Source organism: Orcinus orca, chromosome 7 (assembly GCF_937001465.1).
Source record: "Orcinus orca chromosome 7, mOrcOrc1.1, whole genome shotgun sequence".
Lineage (NCBI taxonomy): Eukaryota > Metazoa > Chordata > Mammalia > Artiodactyla > Delphinidae > Orcinus > Orcinus orca.
Window position 1 is genome coordinate 78,025,969 of NC_064565.1, and position 27,063 is coordinate 78,053,031.

Below are 27,063 nucleotides of genomic sequence, written 5' to 3' on the forward strand. Positions count from 1 at the left end.
TCTTAAGCTAATTTATTGAGCACATTCTATATTTAAACATTTGGGCCAGTTACTGGGTGAACGTTGGCTAATAATAAATCTAAGTTTTGGTGATTCATTATGTTATTTTCCATTGATTTTTACAAAATTTCTGTAATCTAGTGATTATTGATAATAGATGCAGAATAAGTGGTTATTTTTGTGTACTGAAAGCAGTTTATCTTCAGATTGATGCTCACCTTAGTTTTTCACATGCTCATAGCTGCCTCTTTAAAAGATTGGCCTTTACCCCTCAAATGCTCTCAAAGGTCAATGGTTGTTACATCCTTGTTAAAGGTCTTTTGAAGCCTTTATTCTTAAAGACCAGAGGAAAAGTCTTTTGTGATTGGAGTTCATTAAGGTGGCTGAAGTTTTATTTGACCTGTTGTCTACATGTTTGAGCACAGCTGATGATCATTATGCTGTGGGACGCTTTGGTTTTTCCTTTAAAAAGTTAGAATTACGTGTCTCTTTTAAAACATTGTTAACCTTATTTGAACCAAATGCCAATACTTATATACCATTTTGCTTTTGCTTTTTCCCTTATAATGTAGGTAGTGCATTAACTATGCTTTTTTCCTACTTTATTGATTTCTCATTCTGTTACCCAAGTTGCTCTTTTTTTCCTCTCCCTAGTAATGCAAGCATCAAGTTAATATATTTACAGTAATTATACATTTGGGAAAACCTAGGACTCAAGCTGAGTTTTTTCCAGTAGTTTAAAAAAATAAAATAAAATAAATAAATAAAGGAGTTTGTTTTCCATAATACTTGTAAACATTAATAGCATGTGTTACAACTTCAAATAGATGTACTTCTATTTGAAAATGGTGATGATTTTTTTATATTCTTTTTTAGGAAACGGTGTTCAAACTGGCTCAGAAGCAAGAGGATGCCAATTTTCATATGCTGGTAGAAGCAATCGCCGGGGACCTGTAAATCCACAGCTACCAGGAACAGCTAATAATCAAACAGTCATGACCACAATAAGTAATGGCAGGGACCCTCGGAGAGCCTTTAAAAGATGACCTATGCCAAATACACACATGTAGTTTTTAAACTACGTGCCCTACTTGAACACTTACTGCACTTTTATTTATTGTTAACTGTGAAAACTGTCCTTTATCGGTTTCCTTTTATGTTTTTGGTTTGTTAACAAGAGTGGTTTGTTTTTTATAGCAGAACTATTAAGCTGCTCGAGTATCCTATTGAAGAATGGGAACACTGAAGAATAGGGGCATTTATTTTTAGAGCAAAAAGATCTTTGGATATCCTCTAAAATACCTGCACCCATTTCATGGGTGAGTTACTTACGACATCAGCATTTTAGCCTCTATGAGTCTATTTTCTGTACAAACTTTGTAATTTTTAAAATAAGGCTTAGTGGGAGATGTTCTTTTGGCTTAAAAACAGATATGGCCAACTAAAGCAGGCTTAGTGGGAGATGTTCTTTTGTCTTAAAAACAGATATTGCCAGCTAACGCAATAACCACCAAAAAAGCAAAAACATGGTTAATGCTAACAGCAATTTTTGAGTGTTTGTGACTCCAGGAATGATTGACTTCTCCATTGAGTGACTGCCATTAAGATTTTCCAGGGACTGAATCATCCTAAACTCTTGTTCTGTTACCAAAAAACATATTCTTTATCAGAATTATGGAATAGAATGTGATCTGTATTATAACAAGAAATTTTTAGAAGAAAGCTACATTTAGTTTATCTTAGGGTAGTCCTGTTAATACTTACCAGCTTCGTGCATTACACTGAATGGAAATTTAAAACTGAGGCCTTGAATGTTTATTTTCTTAAACTACTATGTCAAATATTGAAGTTTAATTTGAGGGAATTATGAAGTCATAATAAACATTGATCTAATTTTTACAAATTATGGTAGATAAATATTATAGTGAAGGCAATTCAAATTGAATTTATGTAGAAAAATGTAATCTTAATTTATGGCGTCCTAGGTACTTGCAGAAACTCAGCCTGGAGTGAAATTCCTAGGTTCTTACTTTATTTGAGGGTATGTGTGTGTGTTTATTGTCAGTTTCTGAACACAATTCACAAAGCCTTATCAGCAAAAGTTAAGAAATGGCTCTCTCAAAGAAGCAAATACAGCTTTATTTAGAAATGTAAAGGTAGAATTTATTTATGTGTTGTAAGTGGTGTCCAGTTCCACTTCTTACTGTATGGTGGATAACTGGTAAATTTTTCCTTTGCTGGAATTAAACTCTTCTTCAACATTATCTCTTGAATAAAACTTGCGTTAATGTTAACAGACCTACCTTATTTTTGCTCTTTTAATGGTTTACAATGGAGAGCCAGTACCTTTTACTGTAATTGTAATGATGACTTCAGCCTGGTGACTACTTAGCTTTGTATTTGTCACTGTCTTTTTTCCCCACCTCAAATAACAATAATTTAAGTGGACTTTGTTTTCTGAAAGTGCCATAGCGTTTAAATATAAAAATTTGTGCCAGATATTTGTTTGCTCTAATCCAGTGTGTCTAACAGGTATTTCAGTATGTCACATATTAGGCACTGTGTGGATAGTGTTAAGGGGTAGACAAAATAATGAATAATCTCAAGAAGCTTATTGTTTATAGTATTTCAGTAACTGGGGATTATATGTTATAGAAATAAGTTTTTCCTTTATTCATATACTGATGATTATAGTTAATTTGGCTTTGTGACTAGTATTTTTTTAAGATGTTCACAAAATTACAGATGTTTGGAGTAAAAAAAATTACAAATTAGTACATAATTTTTTTTTTTTTTAAATCTCAGTAGATGTAGGAGCACTAACACTGAGTTATTTGTGGGAGATTAGTGTTAAAGGTCATTTTAAAAGAAAGGATTTTGGAGTTCTGGAAGATTAAAATAATCAAGTATGGATTGCTGAGCTTCCAATCCTGGCCTTATTTTCTCTTCACCTGGGATGTTGGGCAAGTTATTCCACTTGAAACCTCTGTAAGCCAGGTTCCATAACTATAAAAACAAGTAAGTGAGTAATATTACCCCTTTGTATAGTTAAGATTTTCCTGTGTGAATGAGTAGAATGACTTCTGGCTCATAATAAGCAGTCAAATGTTTGTTGTCTAGTCATACCTCGAGAACAGAAGAAAATGCAGGGTTAGGTGTGGAAGTATTGTTACCCTTTATTGTGTTGCGATTAAGTAGAGAAAGACCTTATCTTTTACTCTTGTAATTGACATTTGCCTCAATCATTTAACCTTGTTGTTCTGTATTTTTTTATCATTTATTAACAAATTTCTTTTTTCTTAAGGAAAGCCTTCAAAACCAAAGCAAAGTGAGTTGCAATCCATAATGAACATTTGCCTTCCCAGCCTGCTTGGACAGTACTCATCAAGAAGTTAAGAGGAAGAAAGTTTCCTACCTTCCTCCTTCCTGGTGCTTTCAGCTATCAACTTTTAAATAAGTTTAAACACCTTCCCGAAAACAAAAGCCATTTAGTATAGAAATACACACTGCTAGGTTTGGGTCCCACTTTATTTTTACAAACCAGTTCTGAAGTGGATTGAAGTCTCATTAGGCAGGTGGCCCCTCCTGTCTAGGCAGGTTGTTTGGGAGTTGCTACAGTACAGACATGGAAAGATGAAACCCATAAGCCCAGATGATGATGTGTAATAGTGAAAGCTGCAGTATGCTTTCCCATGGACACTTAGACTGGTTTTCCTATAGTATACCAACTCAATTTTGCTTTGTTCCGGTAGTTTTAGTAATTGCGTTTTAAATTTGAGGACAGTTTAGCTTTAGACTACCCTAAATATTTGTATCACTGAGTATTTGTCACTTGTATTTTTATCATTTAACATTTTAAGGGTGTTTAATTTTCTGGGTTGAGTAATAATGCCAAGGGAGTGATACTAAAAACAAATAGATGTGAGGTTAGTAAAAAAGTAATCTTATGATATATAAAGAACATTTAAAGTATAGGAAGTTTTAAGATAAACTAAAAAGTTTTCTCAGAAGGTGCAAATTGAGAATATTTTACATCAGTCTTAAGACACAGTAGCAGTTGTTAGTTTAAGTTTATGTGGATCTGACATTCCAGTTTGCTTACTGACGTGACTTCCCTTTTCTTATACCTTAATAATACCATTAAGTATCATAATGTACCATAATGACTGATTGCTCCAAGCACTTTTAGGCTGCCATGACTCTTAAGAGACTTTAATGTAGTCACAAAAGTTCTAGAGACAACAAACCAGAAAACCATGTGAAAAGCAGTATCAACATGGAACACTTTTCCACACCAAAGTCTGTTCTTACCTCTAGACTTGTTCTTGGGAAAACTTGCCCTATGATGGCCTCTTTTTTTTTTTTAATCTATTTTTCCTTCTCTTAATTTGTTTTATCCCCTGTCTTATGAAGGTGAACATTTCTAGTAGAAGAGGGTCACAGTCGATCTCTGGTATGGGTTTAATGACAGGGGTAAAAGCAGATATACTTGGCCGTAGTGAAAATCTGTGTATTGAGGTTCCAGCCAATTATTAAGTAAATGGAGTAAACAGCCCACATTTCACAAAGTAGCCATAATGACTAACAGTTAAGTTATGCTTCTGAGGAAATCTAATTGTGACCTTGGAAAAACAGCACTATCGTGAATGATAGTATGTTAGGACCCGAGGGAGAAAAACATTCTACTTTCCAGGTGTATTCAAGTTTTTTCCAAATTCCTCAAGGTTTGCTTTGTTAGGGATGCACAAGAATTTGTCTTCCAGAACTGTAACCACATTACTCCAGGTTTCTGAGCTAAAAGGGTATAATGATGTTTCTTAAAGCACTAATCACAGGCAAGAGAATCAAGTCCAGACTGACAAGCCCCTTATTTAGTATGTTTCCTCATTAAGAACATTATGTCCAAAGATGTTACGAAGAGCTGTTTACCACAATGAGGTAATCAGTATGATGTAAAGAAGATGAACATTTTAACAAGTTTGGCTAGTAGACATTTAATCACTTAAGTCTTTTTAAAGGTCTTGATAGGTAATACACAATCTTACCGTGGCTCCCAAAGTTTTAAAAACATGCCTCCTGAAAACTTAGGGACTAGATGTTGAATTATATTAGAGCCCAGGTCTCTTGAGGCTGTTGACACACCACAGTCCTCACTGTCATACCATGTGTATTGTCTAACAGCCTCAACTGAAGGACCATTGACATGTCCTTAAAAATCAGGTCTTTAACCATTTTTAAAAATTTGAGTACATTTAAAAATATTTCACGCCATCAAAATTTATGCTTTTGGACATAGAAGAGAGAGTCCAGTTTTTTGGTCCACAAATTGAATAGATGTTGAATAAAACTTTCAAAGAATGGTTTATAAACCTATATGAGATTCTTCCCAGGAACTTGTTAAATGTATGGATTATTTCTCTACCAGGAGGAGAGTTTATAAGTGTAGGTCTGGGAGAGCTGCACTTGAAACAAAGTCCCTGAAAACTTTTGTCCCCTACCCTTGATATCTCCCATTAACAAAGAAATAACTTAATTTTGAAGTGTATGTACACACATACATGTACCAGTTTATCTTTGTGAGGCCAGAATATACCAAGGTTCTGTATTATAAAATGTGGAAGAATTGTACTTGGAAGCATATATCTATGAAGGTCAGAATTGATGGGTAAAGCAGAGTAGTTCCCAGCAGAATGGAGTTTTGAGTATGGCCTCTGGATGTGAGCTGAGCACTGAGTTTTGAATTAGGTTCAAATAGAATATTTTAAGGTCAGATTACCCATAGTGGAATTGCCTGGCTTCCTTTGGACCTATATAGATCAAAGTGAAAATAAGCCTTTTCACCCTAGGTTTCTGTTAAAAAAAAAGATTTTATTGTTGCTTATTTCAGCAAATCTGTTTGCAGCATCTTCTACCTTCCTCCTATCCCCCAAAGCGTTCCTCAGTTTCCTACTTTATTATGTAGAGAGATGCTGGTGGGGTTGGAGGCATGATAAATATTACTGAGAATGCCTACAGAACCTACCACTTACAGATCTTAATCCTGTTCTGTTCAGAGAGACGGATACCATGAATACATTACATAAAGAAGTAATATACCAGGTATGATTTGACTGCCATGTGGGGCTAGTCTTTTGTTTTAAATATTTATAACCCTAGTAGGGAGCTGAGTAAGACCTCTGACCTAAGTCTCTGGATTAATTAAGATAGAAAACCAATAGAAACAGGGTAGTCAGCACAATTAGTGCCATCTACTGGGTGATTACTATATCGTTTCAGTAGTATAGAAATCTGGCTTAATGTGAGGAAAAGGTTCCATTATTTCATTATTGGATAGGAGTTTTTGATGGTTTAAGCATCATATGGAAGATCATTAAGGAGAAGTTGGGCTATCTGTTTAATTCTAGTTTATGAACAGGCAGTACCGACATCAAAAATAAATTCCCCTCAGTTAAGCAGGTTTATTAAACCCTGAACTGCCCCTAAAGCTACAGAAAATATGGGAATAGTTGCCAAGTTTTGTATGCTTGTTACATTTAACAATAATACTGGTGGGACGTGTAAACTGTTAAAAATACCTTTGGGTGGGTGGTGGTTTGGTAAAAACAGTTGAAGTAGAACACGAACTGCCCTTATAAATTTTATTCCTTTACTAGTGGTATTTTGTCAAATCCTGGCCAAGTGACTGCTGTTGTTCTTGGAGCTATGTTAGCTTTGCAGAACATAACCTATTTTAAATGCCAGGGACAATGTGCTTTGGTGAAAAGAACTGGTTTTGAACTGAGGAGATCTTGGTTTGAGTCCTAGATCTACTATTTCCTGGCTCTATAATCATGAGCTTCATTATGAAATGAGGATATTGGGGCTATATGCTGGCAGGGCTATGAGAACTATGTGAGTCAATGAATGCAGAGCATCTGTTCTGTATCTAGGGCTTAACAAATGTTATGTTCTTTCCCCGTGAGCAGTGGAAATAAGAGGCGAATACTGGTCATTTCTCCATGCCATTAGTAGGAGACAATCTTTTCTATAATTTAAAATCTGGAATATTAAGCAATTTATATAACTGCGATTAGGTTTTTTTTTTAAAAAAAAAAGATTTTACAGTCTTCTGGGTGCAGAATAGTACGTGTGCTGACAATTTACCACGATTATGAGGATAGCATGTCGGCTTGAGTCTTCATCATGAAGTCTGCCCAATACCTGAGTACCCTGTGCTGTTTTTCCATTCACCTTTGCCCAGAGGGTGAGGGCATGATTATGAAGGTACAGGGGAAGAGGAAGGATGTGTGGGCCAGGGTTTGTGTCAGGGAGGAGGTCAGTGGCCAAGGGGAGAGCAGAGGGTGCTGGAAGGAATTCTATTTTCCTAGTGACAGTCCTCAGGATTGCTGTGTATCCAGAGTTTGCTGGTTTGCTTCTGATAAAGTATTAAGTAACTTTCCCCAACGTTTTATTACGAAAAATTTCAAACATGTTGAAAGAATTGTAGTGTAAACACCTGTGTACTCACCAGCGTGATTTTACCATTACCATCTATGTTTTTTTTCTTTTTTAAAATTTTATTTATTTATTTAGTTTTGGCTGTGTTGGGTCTTCGTTGCCACGAGTGGGCTTCCTCTAGTTGCAGCGCGCAGGGGCTACTCTTTTGTTGTGCGCGGGCTTCTCATTGCGGTGGCTTCTCTTTTGCAGAGCACGTGCTCTAGGCACGCAGGCTTCAGTAGTTGTGGCACCCGGGCTCAGTAGTTGTGGCTCGGGGGCTCTAGCCCGCAGGCTCAGTAGCTGTGGCGCACGGGCTCAGCTGCTCCGCGGCATGTGGGATCCCCCCAGACCAGGGCTTGAACCCGTGTCCCCTGCATTGGCAGGCGGATTCCTAACCATTGCGCCACCAGGGAAGCCCTATGTTTGTTTTTATTCATCCTATTCTGGACATCCATTAGTCCATTTTTAATACATTTCAAATAAATTGCAGACATCAGTGCACTAAATATTTCTCTATTTCAGCATGCCTGCTTACTAGATTTCAAGGTTTTGCTGTTTTTAGTGTAAAATTTACAAAGAAATGCACAAATCTCAGGTGTACATTTGTGAGTTTTAACAAATGCTTATGCCACCTGTTTAACTCCAGCCTCTATGTAGATATGGAACATTGCCATCACTCCAGAAACTTCCCTCATGCATCTTCCCAAGCAAACCCCCCTCCCCATGGCTCCAGTGGCAGTCACTTTTCTGATATTTTAAAAACCACTCTTAGTTTAAATAAAGGTAAAAGTTTCACGTGTGCCAAGGGCAGCTCTAGATTGCCTCACTGAGCTATGTAAGTCCTGTTCCAGCCATGCCAGAGTGCTACCAAACCCAGCACCCTCACACACCTCACAAGTGTAATTCCATGACCTTGGTATTTTTTATTCTGTCTTGTTTCAATTTAGCTCCAGGACTGCCCTTACTAATATCTATTTTTTCCCCCTCAAAATTTACATCTGACATCCTAGATTCTTGGGGTAGAAACTGCTAGAATGAAGACCAGCTGAGTAGGAGGGCTTGCAGTCCCACGGGTGTGGCTGGAAGGAGTTGGCTACCTGGAACATACCATCTGCCCCAAGCAGCTCTGAGTCAGGAGTTGGAAGGGGAACCTCTGGCAGGACATGACATGAAGTCCTCTGGGATGGAGTTCCAGGCATGCAAGAGGCACCTTGGAACTTCAGTGTTTGCAGGTCAAGTGCTCAGCTATTTAGCACATTTTGAATCGAAAACTCTGATTTTCTTAAGGTTTGAGCTGACCAGAAGTGTCTTCTGCTCCTTATGGTTTTGCCTTTTCTTCTCACAGGTAGGAATTCAGAGTTATTATACTCAAGAGTGTAAAAGTTCCTTGCCAAGCAAAGAGCCCACCACTCTCATCTATAGGGAAGCATCCCTGGATGAAACATACTAAAGAAAACACAATTGTGTGTTCTTTCCCAGTTTGTGCACACATGTTTATATACACACATGTTAATCACTGCCAACAAAGCTTTTTCTGCATTAAGCTCCGCATTTCCCAGTCTTAGGTATTTTCCTTTTTTCATTACTTGGTCTTTCCACTTCTCTAATGGGTGACCCATAATTTATTGAGCACTTACTATGTGCCAGTACTATACTAGTGAGTTCCCTACATTATCTCATTGATTCTATTAAATGACCCTGTGAGGGAGGTTTTGTTATCCTCACAGATTACAGATAAAAAGACTAAGATTTAGGAGGATTGACATAATTTGCCTGAGATCACACAACCAGGAATTTGTACTTTCAACTACCTAGCAATATGGAAACTGGGAGGCTCCTGCTGACTCACTGGACAGTGTGGACAGGAGATGGGGTTTGAATTGGTTTTAAAAGGGAGTGTAAATTCAGCTGTAGGTAGAGGCGGAGGTGGAGAACAGGAATACAGAATTTGACTAATTCACATTTTCACTTGGAATTAGTCATACTTTAAATGTCAACTGAATATATATCCAATTAGTTAAGGAAATTTAGTTTACAACAGAGGTGGTATCTTGATAGGGAAACTGGAATATTTAGATCCCCTCCTCCCAACACACACAAATATTAGAAGAACATGGGTGAATTCCCCCATTATTTGGGAATGGATAAAACTTATTCTAACAATGGCTCAAAATCCAGAAACAAAGGAAAGATTGCACGATTAAAAAAGCATAAAGACAAATGATAAATTGGGAAAAATATTTAAATTTGTATCACTGACAAAGGGCTAATAGTCCTAATATATACAAAGCTTGTAAAAGTAGAGAAGACCAACCACTCTGTAGCGATTGATAGCGAAAAAATGGACAAGAAATATAAGCAGTTCACAGATAAAATCCAAATGGCTCCTAAGCATATGAAAAGAATGCTCAACCTCACTCATATTGAGAGATGCAGATTAAATTGCCACTGAGATACCATCACTCACTTTTAGATTGACAAAGATATTAAAGTTTGAAAACATACACTATTGTATGGGCACTGACACTATGAGAAACAGGCACTTTCCTTCATAGTGGGAGGGAATACTAATGGTCTAATCCTTAGGGTTAGGAGGTTGGGGGATTTGGAAATTTTACATTTGAATTTGCCCTGTGGCTCAACAACCTTGTCTTTGGAGATCTATCCCTGTGACAGATTGCAAATGACTGCTAGAATACCTCTGCCTGTGTGCATATCTTTGGGTAGTCACCCTCTTCCCCATAACAATGAGCTTGTCTGAGTACCCTAGGACAGTAGCAAAGTTAACGCAAGCAGAAGATTGAAAAGTACTTGTGCACTGGGTCTTGTTTTCTCTTGACGTGCTTGGAACCCTGAGAGTGCGACAAGAATGTATAAGTGAGTGCTAGCTAGCCTACCAGAGGGTGAGAGGCCACTCGTGGCTTCTTGGCCAGCAGCTGACCGACCTCCCAACATGTGAGTGAATCTACCTTGGACTCTCCAGTTCCAACTGAGTTGACAGCTGACTTCAGTCACATGAGTGAAAACAGCAGAAGGAAGGACAGGGCTGAGCTCTGCCCAAATTGCTGACCTACAGAATGTTGAGCTAATACATGATGTTGCTCTATGCCACTAAGTTTTGAGGTAATGTGCTATAGATAGCAAAAGCTAACTGATACAATACCGAAGGTACTCTGATACAAAAATGAAAAGACATGTTCACTGAAGCATTGCCTATAATAGCAAAAGACTGGAGACAACTCAGATGTCCACCAGTTCAGGGATGGTTGAATACCATGCATTCACTCAGGGAATACTAAGCAACTGCAGCAGACGTCTCTACATTTACGAAGTGATTTTCAGGATATACTGTTAAGTGGAAAAAAGCAAGGTACAAAATAGTACATATAGTGTGCTACCTTTTTTAAAGAAAGGGGAATGTGAATATTTTTGCTTTTATCTTTAAAAAATGGTGGAATTGACAAATTAATGAAAAATGATTTCTTAAAGGAAAGGGAAGAGGACACGAATGGAAGCTGGACTGCACTAAATGTTCTTTGTTTTGTAGCTATAACTTTAGAATTATGGAAATGTTTTGCATATAGCTGTATACAAACACACACATATATAAAATCATGAGAAGACCCCAGCTGAGCACATGTGAGACTCACTGGGAGGTTGGCTGAGATGCCAGCAGAACTCACCGGGAAGCCACCCATTTGGGTGCTGCCAAACTCTCTGGGAGGTAAGTGCCCCATGCGGCTCCTGAGCTGCGGCTGCCTGAGACTATAAGAACAGGCAGGGGAGAGCACAGTGAGGCCTGGAAGAGACACCCCTTCCGCCTCCAGGGTCCCTCTGATGTCCTCTAACGATAAAGCTTAACATCTTGCCAGCTGGCAAAAGAGAAATGTTTCTAGGGTCCAGCTCCAGAATCACACACTGGAACAAAGAAGGGTGGGTTTGGAGCTGTGGAATGTTAAACTGATAACTGGCACACATACTGAGGTATTTATAGATGAAATAATAGGATGTCTGCAATTTGCTTCAAAATAATTCTGTGGGTGGGGTATAGATGAAGCAAGATTATTCACATGTTGATAACTGTTGAAATTAGGACTGGTTTATAAAGGTTTATTATACTCTTCTCTCTAATTTTTATATATGTTTTTCTCATATATATATGACTATATATATATGACATTTGTTTTCTCATATGTATATCATGTGTATCTCATATATATGAGATAAACGTATCAATGCATATGCATGTATATATGTATGTATAAACGTTTCCTACTCGTTTTCATTATAAAACGAGTTTAAAAATGTGAATGCAAACACAGTATCTGTTCCTAGGAAGCCTACACTTTATATTGTAATCTAGTAAGCTAGGACTGCTAGAATTTGGGAGAAGCCAGCTATCGGCCATATGCAATCTGAGTATGCCCTGACTAGGAAGACAGAACTGTCACTCTGGCTGACAATGGGAGAGAAAGGGATTTCCCTCCTATTGGCAAGTTTGGGGTGGGGCTAGGAGGCCAATACAGGTAGCAACATGTTCTTAATATTGAAAGGGGCCAAAACAGTTGCCTTAAATGAGTTAAGGTGTGTCAGCACTTAAAACAGTGCTTAGGGTGTTCTAAGTGCTAGGTAAGTGTTTGTTGTTGCCGTTATTTCATGTTAATGATTTTCCCATTATCAACTAACCTGAAATATGCCCTTTGCTGACAAGGCCCCCTCCTTCCCTCCTGCAGTAGTATCTTCAAGACTTCATATAACCCAGAAATTCAGACCTTGAACTGTTGAAGGAGAGAGCTGACTAGTAGCCAAGAGTGTCTTGGTTTCCTCTTTTTCTTGCTTTTCTAGGAGAGAGGCAGCCAGCAGTACTGGTTACTGCAGCAAATGCAGCAACAACAGAGACTACCAGCAGTGCTGGGGGCAGAAAGGTGGCCACGGCAAAAGTGCAGGTCACAGCGAGGGCAGCAGAGCCTGCAGCACACAGCGGGGCCCTGGACCAGGGCAGGGTACTGATGGGGCCCCGGAGGAACTCAGTGCCCAAAGGGCCATTGTAGGCACCATGTAGGTAACTTCCAGGGCACAAGGAAGTAGATGAGACATCTGGCCACATGGCAAGGGTGGGGTGGGGTTGTAGATGCCAAGGGGTTTAACAGTTAGTGGGACGAAGTTGATTAAACCTTGACTGGAGATTTTGGAGGAGGGTGTTTCATATACTGCCCCCTCAGTGGTGGCGGTATGTGCATGTGTGTGCGTAACGCCTGCATGCGTCTGTGCATGTGTATATGGACATCTTTTTGCATGCAGCAGTGGCAATACGAGATTCAATCCACCAGTAAAAAGGAGTCAAACTTCATATTTAGAGTAAATTGACAAATAAGTGAACATTGCTGGGTAATCAACCTGATACACATTTTTTTCTCTACAGTGGAGTTGCATTTCATACACACATTTAATGTATGGGAATTCAACTAAAAGTGCTTGGCTTAGCAAACCAACAGCCTACACAACAATAAAAAACAAGGTAAAAGTGAGAGAAGGACAAAAATATTTATTTTAATCGTGCATCCACCATGACACCAACAAGTGGTGCTTCCCTGTGTGTCTAGCTCTTGTGTGAGTCTCAGGAGCGTCTTGCTGCTCCGTGGGATTCTAGCCCTTAAAGGCATGGTTGTGTTTTTTGTTTTATGAGTTTTTTTTTTAATAGAACATGCACTCTAAATGCAAACCAGCTACCTTATTCAGAACTCAATGAAGAATACCAGCTTCTCACTCTCTTCTTACAAAATTAAAAAATGTTGAAAATTATATTTTTCACTTATATTAAGTGGAATCATTTGAAAGTGATATATATTACTGAATAGGACTGTATACATAAAATTATGCATTCCAAATTAGTTTAAGGGAATAACAAATTTAGCTGCTACGTGATTTTATTTTACATGCTGACTTTAGTAGACCTATCCCTGCATAAAACATGGCTCCTCTGTATGATTTCTGTTACATATAATGAATCAAAACAAATGTCTCATTTGTAGGTGTTGAATTAGTGTGGCACAGAGGGTGTGTCAAAATTCAATGTTTATCATTTTATTTCATACAAAACAACAATAGATCCTTAAGAGCAGGGTGGGTTGAGCATTGAAAAGTGAAGATGAAGTTTAAGTGTAGCCTCTAGGGAAGGAAGGGCCAAGGGATGTTGGAAAACAACCCTTTTCATATCCCAAAGGGACTGAACAGTAACGGGTAGAAATGTGGTAGAGTTGCCTCAAGGACGTGAACTTGGCTATGTAAATTGCAAAACCCAAGTCTGGTTTACTTGGTCTTGTGTGACAATGTGAATATTATAAACTGATTATCATATTTGAGGCATCTGTGCCCACCCCCAGCCCTACATTTTAGCCATGCTAAAATGGCTAAAATGGCTAATGGTCCTTCTTCACAGCAAGTGGGCTTGGGCCCAACTCTGAATCCAGAGTAATGGTGTGAAGAATCCAAAGCAATCTTGTGGCCACCCCTCTGTAGGACTGAAAGCGCCTTTGATTCTGCCTGTTACTGTCCCTGTTCTTTTTCTGGAATTATCAATTCTTCTGCGGGTTCAACCTGCCTGGATTTCTTGTTCTCTGGAGGCAGAAGAGCCTCCTGGGAGGTGAACTCAAGCTGGGGCTCAGGAGCATTGGCTCTGGGCAAGCTGGTGAGTCGGCCTGATACTTGTGTTTTGAGGGGGAGAGGAAGGTGGTGGGAAAGGGTAAGAAATTTCCTGGGAGGAAAGGATCTGAGCACATGGAATGTGACCCAGAACAAAGTCTTAGTCATCAGAGCTAAGGGAGGAAGCTCTGAATACAATGCATCAGCCCTCCAGTGTGGGTTAAACTCAATATGAACTCTTTTGGTTTTAAGTTTTTCTAGGACTTCAAATTATCTCCTTACATATAGTGTGGAATTATGTGGCTTTATAAAGAGTAGTTTCAAAAGTATGAATATGAAATAAGTTTATTATGCTCTAAAACTTTAACTTGTCTTATCTGTGGATAATTTAAGCCTCTTGTTATGGGGCAGAAGTATGAGGTTTTGGCTTTCCTGTTGTGTATACTTTAGACTTTGGAATGTTAATAATGTAACTAATTTTTAAAAATAAGAATATACTTTGGAAGATTTCCCAACACATTTCAAGAATGGTTTGGGAAGAAAGTTTGTTTTCTCAGTTTGTTTTATGTGATTTCCACACAAACTTCCTAAAGCAAAATCAATATGCAATAAATCCTGGAGCTGGTGCTGTCAGTTTCTCACTAATAAGTACATTAGATCGAATCCCCTGTCCTACTCATGTACTCTCCATACATTCTGTTTCCAGGTACACTTTGAGAAAACCAAACACAAAAATGTCTTGCTGGGGCTTCCCTGGTGGCGCAGTGGTTGAGAGTCCGCCTGCCGATGCAGGGGACGCGGGTTTGTGCCCCGTTCCGGGAGGATCCCGCATGCCGCGGAGCAGCTGGGCCCGTGAGCCATGGCCGCTGAGCCTGCGCATCTGGAGCCTGTGCTCCGCGATGGGAGAGACCACGACGGTGAGAGGCCCGCGTAAAAAAATGTCTTGCTGTGTGATCATTTCTATCTTGCACTATCCTCTTACCTCTTGCAGTTTTTTTTTTTTTTCCTGCTTCCAGTAGAAGTTCTACAAAGCTGCATGGTATCTTTTTTTTTTTTAACTTTACCGGAAGGAAGGAGAGAAAGTCAATTTACAAGAATGATTGGCTGCTTTTCCTGATTATAGAGGAGGGAGAGCAAAAGATGTCAGCAAGCAAGGCTCTATCCTCTGTTGTTTAATTCTTACCTCCATTTTCCCTCTTTCAGATTGGTGTCAGGGTTCACCACAGTTCCAGAGGAGGTTGACCTGACCATCAGCAGGGCTACTTAGAGGCCTGGTCCTTCTTCACAGCGAGTGGGCTTGGGCCCAACTCTGAATCCAGCCATGCAAACACTGCCCATGAAGCCCTAGCAGGTCAGTCCACTGGCTTCTCTTTTCCTTTCTTCCACAGTCACACACAGAGCCTTGCTTCAAGCTTCTAGGAATTAATAAGGGAAGAGACAAACATTAGCCTACCAAGATTCTAATTAACTTTGATGTGGATTTATGTGTAAAGTTGGATGAGTCACTGATTTTTAATAAACGGGAGAGAAAAATCTTAAAGATTAATGTAATAGCTGAGAACACAGGAGGGAGAACTTTGATGCTTGCTTAATTCTTTTCCCCAACCCACATCATTTGGAGAAAAAAATATCAAAGACCTTTACAAAAGGGGGAAAGGAAAGGGGATTATGCAAATTAAAAGTTCACAGGACTAAATCATTACTCTTGTGCAAATGAGCTTCTCCTTCATGTGCTTTTCAGGAGTGTTTTAGGGCTATATTTGCTGAGGATACATTCCCAAGGATAATGAGAAATGGAGGCATGGTGAAAAAGAGACTGATTATAAATTAACTGATCTTTCTGTGTGTTACAGAGTTCGATGTATTGAGTTTTCCCTCTCCTCCCACCTAGTCCAGGCAGCTGTCAGAAACCTAGACCGGTATGGCTACCTTTCCAGCTGTCCTTAGAGTGGTCTAAGCTCTTCATTGGCTTCAGGGCCATTGCTGTCCTGCCCCCTCTTTTGCCCTGATTTGGGGACTAGCGCAGAGCGAAGGTTTCTGACTGCTAACAGAAGCTTCTCACTCTTGGGTGAAATGGTTAAAACCAGCAGGTCTGTGGGTTTCTAGGCCACTCACTTTCCAATTTGATGGAATGTTCCAGTGTTGTGTGTCATCAAGGTTAAATAATTTAGCCTAAAGCTCTCTTTGGCCTGATAATAGACAGCTGCAATGTATAAAGATATATTTTGAGTTGTACAAATTCAGTATCCAACTTTTTCCTAAATGGTAAACTGACATGGTGAGAGATATGAAACAATGCACAAGGCCTTATTGTGTTTGATTAACTGTGGATGTTTCCGTAGCTTAGACAGCTAGTTTGAACAAAATTGTAATTTCACAGCCTTACCAAAAAAGTCATTAATCTTTTATCATTTTATAAAGTAAGAACTTAGTATATATTTACTGATAATGAGAGGAATATGTAGGTTGACATAAGTTATTGAAACTTTATTTCACACTTGAGTTCTGTGGACAAATATTTATAAATAACCTCCTGGGATGTACCTCTTTTCTCATCTGTCATAGTTTTGCTTAGAATAAATTCATGAGACTATATGCCACAGAGACTGCTGAGGGAAGTAACTAATAGTAGTGAAGACTTTGAAGGCTGACTTCTGGCTTTACCTCTTATTAGCTCTGCAACCTTGTTTAAGTCCCTTAACAGTCCAATTTCTTCAGCTCAAAAATAGAGATAATACCACTCCATCCTAGAGTTCTGTATTAAATGAAATAACGTCTGCAATGTACACAGGCCAGTGTTGGACATGTAGGAAAACACTTAATAGCAGAGCTATCATTTCTAGAAACAGAGTTGCTGGGTTAAGGGTATGTATATTAAAAATATTGGTACAAATTGCTAAAGTTAATCTCAAAATTTGATTATAAAGTTGTGGGACTCATGAATGAATATATGATAATAAGAGATAATAGGGATGCCCATTAATGTAAGAATCTGCCCCTAGTATTCACCTGTTTGTTTTGTAACTGTTCTCGCTTCTTCTGATAACAGCGTTTGATTTTCCTTGGGAGAACTACATTTCCTCCATTCTCAATCCATGTAGTGCAGTGGGGCTGACCCCATCCTGTGGCTTCAGCAGGGAGGAGGAGTACATGAGACAGTCCTGGGTAATCAAGACAATGTATCCCCGTGCCACAATGATTGGTTCAATAATGGGCATATGACTTGAGCTGGCCCAATAAGAATCCACCGTAGCATATTTATTGATAGTATTGGGAAAGTGACACCATCTTTTTGCTGGGGTTGCTAAGACTGAGCTGCTGGTCGTTCCTTCTATCTGGAAAGAATATACTGGGGAATAAAGCATGAGGAAATGCAGAGCTGAGATATGTTCATGTTTGAATACTTGGGTATAGCTATGTCACGTTTTGAATTACATGAGTCAAAATATTGCCTTTATTGCTCAAATCACTTTGTGTCGGGTTCTTACTGAAAGGTGACTAAACCCAACAGATCATATTATGTCCCTCAAGGTCACATCCTGCATAAGAAATAAGCAGAGTTTCTATCACATTAAATGCCAGAGACATTTATGTTCCGAGATATTTCTGAATGATGGTAGGTCACAAGTCAATATGAGTTATGCGAGGCTTGTCTGAAGCTGTCATTGGATTAAGACCTACGTTGGACAGGTTTAGGTTTCCTTCAAAAGCATGACTGCAGCTACGGATACTCGTTGATTACCTGGTAACTAGCCATGGTTCTATGAAAGTATGTATGTGTCTGTGAAGTTAAATACAGGGAATTTTTTTTTTTAAAGTTGAATGATTTGTTAAAATGAAAATCTGCAAACTGTATCTATTGGTGTTAATTTCTAAGACTTCCTCCTGGTAGGTTTGCATTACAAAACATAAGTATTGTCTGTATTTAACGTTTTCATTTGTCCATAGTGAATATACAAAGCTGAAATGCAGGGTCCTGTTGAGGGGTCACAGAAAGCAAAGCCAAACAGAACATAAAGACCAAACTTGGGAGAACTTTGAGCACTGGTCCAGAGCATTCGCACTTCATTCTTTGTGTCTTGAGGGGTCCTTAAATATTTTGAGAAAGTTTCTAGAAGATTAATAGGCCAATGATATGCAGATGAGAGGAGAAGAGAGGAAACAGGAGGCAAGGAAAGAAATTACTGGACTCGCAGTAATTCAGGTTGAGATTTTTTTTAAAAAGTGGGGCAGTGAGGGCTTCCCTGGTGGCGCAGTGGTTGAGAGTCCGCCTGCCGATGCAGGGGACACGGGTTCGTGCCCCGGTCCGGGAAGACCCCACATGCCGCAGAGCGGCTGGGCCCGTGAGCCATGGCCGCTGAGCCTGCGCGTCCGGAGCCTGTGCTCCGCGACGGGAGAGGCCACAACGGTGAGAGGCCCGCGTACCGCAAAAAAAAAAAAAAAAAAAAAGTGGGGCAGTGGGAATGGAAAGCAAACAATGGATGGGGGAGGCATTGAGAAGGAGGAGAAAATAAGACTTGGCCACCTCAAGAAGAGTCAAAGATGAGCTTTATCATTAATTTTTTAAAAAGATAAGTTAGTTTGGGGAACTGATTTGGTTTGGTGGAGGTGCTGTGGGTAAGGTAATTAGTTTGGTTTTATATTTATTTGTACTCTTTTCAATTTGGATTTCGGTTCTCTTAGAAGTTGAACACAGTATGTAGAGTAGGAGGTAACCATGAGGTGGCCCTGGCAGTTGAAAACAGAGCTATATGTAAAGAGAAGTATGAAAAGTAACTTTAAGAGCAATAACCTTTATCCATAGCCTGTGACTGTATTAACTCATCCAAAGAAAGAATTACTCATTAGAAAGGGGGTTATTTGGTAATGAAATAAATAAAACGGTGAGCCATGAAGATAAAGTTTGGCAGTGTCCAAAAAGCATTGTTTGGAATGGTCTGAGGCCTTAGGCAGTCTGGTGTGATTGGCAGATATGACCCAGCCTGTTGATGGATGGATGTACCAGGCTATTTTAACCTTATGACACTTAATAATTTGTTCTAATTTTATGCTCACCATATCAACCTTCTAAATATAATTTGGCTCCCCATATGGTTTCTATGCCGGGAGAAAAATGCCTTTTGAGTAGCAGGTCCTTTTTCATTGTCTGTCATTAAATTGATATTCTGGGTAAGAAGCACACATGTCAATCATGAGTTTCCACAATGTTGAGTCATCATCCTCATGAACTGCGCAACCCTGAGGCACAGGCAAGACTGGGTTTCCCCATCTGTAAGGCGGAGGGCCAGTCTCTGCCTGGTGGAGAGCTACCAGGTCAAAGCCTCACGGTAGTAGGTAGCTGACCTTCCCCCTGGTATGTTTTGACATTTCTATGATCTCTTCTCTTCAAGCATATATATTCCCTGACCCAGAAAACACCAGGCAACAGGGAATCAACAACAAGGCCTTAAATCTGCTAGAAGATCTGCCACAGGCTGGAAGAATTAATAGCTGGGACATTTTTCCACTTGGGGAATTTTAAGGCACCACCCCAATCCTATTTACTTTGTTTAGTTTTGCATGTGTGTGTGTATGGGGTGTGTGGGGTATGTGTGTGTGTGTGTGTGTGTGTGTGTGTGTGAGAGATCATAAAAGTTACTCTTAATCATTATAGAAAACAATCATGAGGAAACAAAGATGAATAAAAACAAGTTAACACCCCTTCCCAGAGGCAACCGTGGTTTGCATTCTGGCGTATTTCCACCTAGGCAATTTCTTTTTACTTTTAATTTATACCTTCAATTTAAAAACCTTCATTATTCCACTGTAGATTAGAAGTAGCAATCTAAAGAGAGGGAAGAGAAAGAAAAGTCATAAAAAGTAGATGCAATTTGTTAAAGCTCGTAGTGCTCTGGACCATTTCATGGGCCATAGCCATGCACAGCTCAGTAATTCCTGGGGTCAGTCCCTGTACTGTAATCGGTACAATAATAAATTTTCAGCATGATGACCTCAAATCCTCATTAAATGGTTAATTTATATTCGGTATACTTCTGTTAATAGTAGAAAATATAAAGAATACACTTCTGAACTATGTCCTTCAAGCTGTTTAATATGTATAAGGAATGAAGTAAACCCTTAGCTGTATGGAAACTTGATTATACAGAATTCTTCTTTTTCTATGGGTTCCAAATAGACAAGATGTAGCTAAAACCATTGGTTGCCTCTCTGGCGTCCATTCCACCCTTCTCCCATTAGTTGGCAGCCATACTTTTGGTGGGGCTGACACAATTCTAGCTCTCCAGAGAAAGGCTCTGCTTGGCTTAAACTAGTCATGATAATCACATCCCCTTGCCCCAGTAACTGATTCAGGAAAGAGCCTGGAGCTGTGACCTAAACCAACAGCTCAAAGCATTTCTCTGGCCACAGTGACCATTAAGAGGTAGATGTTGACCCCAATTCATCAGTCAGGATAAAGCCATTAGCTTCTGTTCAGCGGCTGTGGAAGAGAGGCTCTCTTTTCCTGTCATCTGAGATGTACATTTGAGTCCTGGAACTGCGGCAACCACTCGTTACAATGAGAAAGTCCACCTGAGGATTTTTTTTAAGGCAGCAGAAGAGATGATCTATTGTACACGTGCTACACTCAGCCACACCTGAGAATACAACTAGTCCAGAATGTCACAGAACCAAGAGAGTTTGTTTCGGTGTGTGCAAAGTGGGCCTCTCAGCGGGGACTGTGGCAACAAGATGGCTATGGAAGTTCTAGATCCATTGAAACAAGTTCCAGGCATGCAATCTGACAACTTGTACCATTGTGCCTGGCCACCTGCCTTCCATATTTTTGCTCTTGTGGCCTCTATGGGTGTTCAAGGTAGTGGTTTACTTGGACCTCTAACTCATCTTTCTTTTTTCTTTTGGACTTCAGCCTGCACATCTGCTTCTTCCTCTGCTTGGCTCTCATGGCGTGGAGGTTTCTAAGAAGATGGTGCTAATGCCAATAGCCTGCCTGAACATTAATTCAACCCATGGAAGAGGGCAGAACTGAGACAGAAAAAAGAAGCCTGAAACTCACTCTACACCTGGGCTTGAGCAAATGATTTTAATTTATATTTAAGCTATTTTGATTTGCATATCCAATACTGTGCTTTGTTGGAGGTGAAGGTAGGCCATCAACACATAAATGTCCAGAAGTTCTGTTAGAGGCATTCATCTAATGTTCCAGACACCAGTCAGGGCTGGGCTTGAGTCACAATTATGAAGAAGATAGCATACCACACAGGAGCTGCTCAATAAATAAATATTGGTTGAGTGTAGTTAGAGTAGTCAGAATGGGTCAGGACTCGCTAGGAGTGAAGATAGAGAGTAGAGGTCTGAAGACTCAAACTCGAGTAGGCATAAGGAGGAAAAATTGCAATTAGTGAAGGAGCCACTGAAGAGACAGAGTGAGAGGCAGCATGTTGCCCCATCATTGTGTCTAATAGAAAAAGTTTCCATTAAGAGCTGGTGATCTACAATGTCAAATGTTTCAGAGGTACCAAGATAATCAATGAACAAGATGAACTTGGTAATTTGGAAGTAATTGGCGACTTGGTGAGATGCACAGAAGCAAATACTAAGTGACTTTGAATTTTATTAGATTTGGGATAAATATGGTGTAAACAGAGTTTCCCAGACATACTGGCCCAACAAAGTACAGCGTCATAGTGACAGACACAAAATGGATTTTCTTTGGTTCCGCTTCTATTTTCTTTGTAGAAAAATCCAGAGATTTAAAAATTCTTTACACCTTTTTTGGGAACTCCAGGGTGTTTTTTTATGTTTATTACAAACCACTGGTTGCTAAGTGGCATTCACCATTTTCCTACTGTCCTCCTCTGACTCTCTTGGGGGAACAGGTGATATTGGCAAGGGCACTGGGCAAAGAAGAGAAGTGACTTCTAGAAGACCAGCCAGCTACCAACCACTTTCCACAGCTTGTGGCCTTCACTCTGGGAGTTTCACTACCATCAGGGCATAGCTAGTCCTCAGCTCTGGGGCTCAGAAATCTCATTTTTCCAGCACCCCAAGAGAGTGCCATTAACCCGGCTCTCAGAGGCTTGTCTCCTATGCATAAATTTGTCAAGTTTTAGGAAGCATTATAACTGTCAAGAAATGAAAATGCCTGGATTGTTAGAAGATTGGTGAGCAAGGAATCCAAATATTAGGAGGGATTTGATTCAAGAAGTATCCCCCAGCTGGAACAGATTGGGGTACCGTTACCAAGAAGTTCAAAATGTTAGTGTTCAGTCAGAATTCCTTTTCCTCTAGGTAACGCTTGCATAGTTATTTGTAAACATTTTCTTCCTCTGGGATCCTGTTTTTTTCTCTGCTCATGTGGCTGATCATCTTCTATTCGTGTGGTTTTTCTTTCAAACATGAGTCTGATATACTTGATTAGGGTTCTACTTACAACCAATTACAGTTCTGCCTCCTTGAGACTGCTCTCCGCCACCGTGATTGGAATTTTAACTGTTCACAGACATTCCCTTCATACATTTTTAAAGACAGTCTTTGAAGCTTATTCCCATAGTTGAAAATGTGTATCCAGTGACTTCAATATTTTCTCGTTTGTTCATTCATTCATTGCTCATCCATTTATTCTCGCATCCGTTCCATAAATATTCAGCGAATGCCTCCTCTGTGTCAGGTATTGTGGTAGATGCTGGGATAACAACGACTTGTAATAGAGTCACAGTTTGGCCCTTCTCAGCTTCTGACGATGAGTACTGGGAAAGAGTTCACTCCAGGCCCTGGGGATGGTGATAGTTCCTGCTGCTATGGGAGCCCAAACATCAATGCCTACGGGACTGTCCACTGATGTCCATCAGTGACGGTCACTTTTCCTTGTTGATGGCTCCATTGCCTTAGTACCTAGTATTGGGCACTGCCAGAGGTGGTAGTGAGGCCTCTGGGTCTGTCCCTAAGTCTGGGCTCAAGGCAGCCAGGACTGTGAGAGCATGCATAATATACATTGAGGGTGCCATGTTCTGATGCTGCAGAGGCTGATGGATTCAATGCTAATCACTCTGCTGTCTTGAACCTCTGTCTGTTTTAGCATTTCTTACTTTTTCCATTCTCCCCCCAACCCAGTTTTATTGAGATATAATTGACACATTGTGTGAGTTTAAGGTGTATACTGTGATGATTTGATAGATGTATATATTGTGGAGATATATAAGGTTAGTCACAGTAAGGTTTGTCAACACATCTTTCACCTCATATAATTACCATTTTGTTGTTGTTGTTGTGAGAACATTTAAAATCTACTTGCATAAAACCTCTCAACTATAAAATACGGTATTGTTAACTGTGGTTACCATGCTATGCATTATTCGTCTCATAACTGGAGGTTTGTATCCTTTGACCAATATCTCCTCATTTCCCTCACCCCCCAGCCCCTGAGAACTACAGTTCTCTACTCTCTACTTCTATGAATTTGGCTTTATACGATTCCACACATAAGTGAGATCATACAGTATTTTTCTTTCTCTGTTGACTTATTTCACTTAGCATAATGCCCTCAAGGTCCATCCATGTTGTTGCAAATGGTAGGATTTCCTTCTTTTTTACAGCTGAATAATATTTCCATGTCTTGGCTATTGTGACTAATATTGCAATAAACATGGGAGTGCAGATAGCTCTCTGAGACAGTGATTTCATTTTCTTTGGCTATGTAACCAAATGTAGGACTGGTGGATCATATGGTAGTTCTATTTTTAATTTTTTGAGGAACCGACATACTGTTTTCCATGGTGCCTATACCAATTTACATTGCCACCAACAGTGCACAGGTGTTTTCTTTTCTCTGAGTCCTCACCAACCCTTGTATCTTGTCTTTTTGATAATAGTCTTTCTAACACATATGAAGTGATATCTCATTCTGGATTTCATTTGCATTCCGCTGATGATTAGTGGTATTGAACATTTTTCATTTACCTGTTGGACATTTGGAAGTTTTCTTTGGAAAAATATCTATTCAGGTCCTTTGCCCATTTTTAATTGGATTATTATTATTATTATTTTTATATTAATATATAAAATATATATTATTTTGCTTTTGAGTTATACACATTCTATAGATATTTTGGATATTAACCCCTTATCATATATACAGTTTGTAAATATTTTCTCCCATTCCATAGGTTACCTTTTCATTTTGTCAACTGTTTCTTTTGCTGTGCAGAAGCTTTCTAGTATGATGTAGTCCCACTTGTTGATATTTGCTTTTGTTTTGTGCTTTTGGTGTCATATCCAAAAAATACTTGTCAAGACTAATGTCAAGAAGTTTTTTCCCTTTATTTTCTTCTAAGGGTTTTATGTTTCAGGTCTTGTGCTTAAGTCCTTAATCTATTTGAAATTAATTTTTGTGAAAGGAGTAAGGTAGGGGTCCAACTTCATTCTTTTGAATGTGAATATCTAGTTTTCCCAATACCATTTATTGAAGACACTGTCCTTTCCCCATTAAGTATTCGTGACTACCTTTTCAAATATTAGTTGACTGTATGTACATGAGTTTATCTCCAGGCTCTCAATTCTGTTAGATTGGTTGATGTATCAGTTTTTATGCCAGTACCATATTGTTTTGATTACTATAGCTTTGTAATATAGTTTGAAATCAGGAAATGTAATGCCTCTAAGTTTGCTCTTCTTTCTCAATATTGCTTTGACTATTCAGGGTCTTTTGTGATATCATACAAATTTTAGGATTTTTTTTCTATTTCTGTGAAAAATGCCTTTGAAATTCTGATAGGATTGCAGTGAATCTGTAGATTTCTTTGGGTAGTATGGACATTTTAAGTGTTAACTCTTCTAATCCATGGACATGGATATCTTTCCATTTATTTGTGTCTTCTTCAATTTCTTTCACAATTTCTTATAGTTTTTGGTGTGTAGATCTTTTACTTCCTTAGTTAAATTTATTCCTAAGTATTTTATTGTTTTTGATGCTGTTGTGAATGAAATTTATTTATTTATTTATTTTTCAGGTAGTTTATTGTTAGTGTATAGAAATAAAACTGATTGTTGTATGTTGATTTTGTATCTTGAAACTTTACTGAACTCATTTATTAGTTCTAACAGCTTTTTGGTGGTATCTTTAGTATTTTCTATATACAGTATTATGTCATCAGCAAACACACAATTTTACTTTTTTCCTTTCTGATTTGGATGCCTTTTATTTCTTTTTCTTGCTTAATTTCTCTGGCTAGAACTTCTAGTACTATGTCGAATAGAAGTGGTGGTAGTGTACATTCTTGTCATGTTCCTGATCTTAGAAGGGAAGCTTTCAACCATTCACCATTGAGTATGATGTTAGTTGTGCTTGTCATATGTGGCCTCTATTATGTTGAGGTATGTTACTTTTATACACATTTTGTTGAGATTTTTTTTATTATGAAAGGGTATTGAATTTTGTTGAATACTTTTTTTGTATCTATTGAAATGATCATGATATTTATCTTTCATTTTATAAATGTGATATACCACATGTATTGGTTTATATATGTTGAACCATTCTTACATCCCAGGAATGAATCCACTTGACCTGGTGTATGATCATTTTAATGGGTTATTGAATTAGGTTTGCTAATATTTTGTTGATAATTTTGGCTTCTATATTTATCAGGGATATTGGCCTGTACTTTTCTTTTCCTTTCACTTTCTTATCTGGCTTTATTATTAGGGTAATGCTGGCCTTATAAAATGAGTTCGGAAGCATTCCCTCCTCTTCATTTTTTGGGAAGAGTTTGATAAAGATTGGTATTAATTCTTCTTTAAATGTTTGGTAGAATTCATTCATAAAGCCATTTGGTCCTGGGCTTTCCTTTCTTGGGAGGTTTTTGATTACTGATTCAATCTCCTTGCTCATTATTGGTCTGCTCAGAGTTCCTATTTCTTCATGATTCAGTCTTGGTAGGTTGGATGTTTCTAGGAATTGATCCATTTCTTCTAGCTTGTCCAATTTTCTGGTGTATACTTAACTTATTCATAGTAGTCTCACAATACTTTGTATTTCTGTGCTATCAGTTTTAAGGTCTCCTCTTTCATTTATAATATTATTATTTTGAGTCTCCTTTTTTTCTTGGTTACTCTAGCTAAAGTTTTGTTAATTTTGTTTATCTTTTCAAAAAATCAACTTTTAGTTTTGTTGACCTTTTCTATTTGTTTTCTATTTTCTATTTCATTTAGTTCTGCTCTGATATTTGTTATCTCCTTTCTTTTGCTAATTTTGCACTTACTTTGTTCTTCTTTTTCTAGTTCCTTAAGACGTAAAGTTAGGTTGTTTATTTGAGATCTTTATTTTTTTTTTAATGTAGGCATTTATTGCGATAATCTTCCTACCTAAACCTGCTTTTGCTGTGTCCTATAAGTTTTGATATATTATGTGTCCATTTTCATTTGTTTCAAGATATTTTTCATTTCCCCTTTGATTTCTTCTTTGACCCATTCGTTGTTTAGGAGTGTGTTGTTTAATTTCCACATATTTGTGAAATTTTTCAGTGTTTATTTTATTATTGATTTTTACTTTCATACCATTGTGGTCAGAAAATGTATTCAGTATGATGTTAATCTTTTTAAGTTTGCTAAGGTTTGTTTTGTGACCTAATACATGATCTGTCCTGGAGAATGTTCAGTGTGTGCTTGAGAAGAATGTGTATTCTGCTGCTGTTGGATGGAATGTTCTGTATATGTCTGTTAGGTTCATTTGGTTTAAAGTATAGTTCAAGTCCAATGCTTCTTATTGATTTTGTCTGGATGATGTACCCATTGTTGAAAGTGAGGTATTGGAGTCCCCTACTCTTATTGTATTGTTTTCCATTATTCCCTTCAGATATTTTACATATTTGCTTAATATATTTAGGTAATCTGATATTGGTTGCATATATTTATATAATTTATTCTTATAAATTTTTGATAAATTAACCC

General features: G+C 38.5%; 1 protein-coding gene across 2 annotated transcripts in view; it reads left to right on the forward strand.

The window, feature by feature from the left end:
* Positions 1 to 2,294, forward strand: part of NABP1 (nucleic acid binding protein 1) — a 94,464-nt gene extending 92,170 nt beyond the window's left edge. For both annotated transcript variants that reach the window (XM_033400314.2, XM_012535628.3), the window contains exon 6: positions 877 to 2,294. In XM_033400314.2, coding sequence (XP_033256205.1) covers positions 877 to 1,046 — 170 coding nt within the window. In that variant the 3' untranslated portion in view covers positions 1,047 to 2,294. The remainder of the gene's footprint in view (positions 1 to 876) is intronic.
* The last annotated feature ends 24,769 nt before the right edge of the window (positions 2,295 to 27,063 follow it).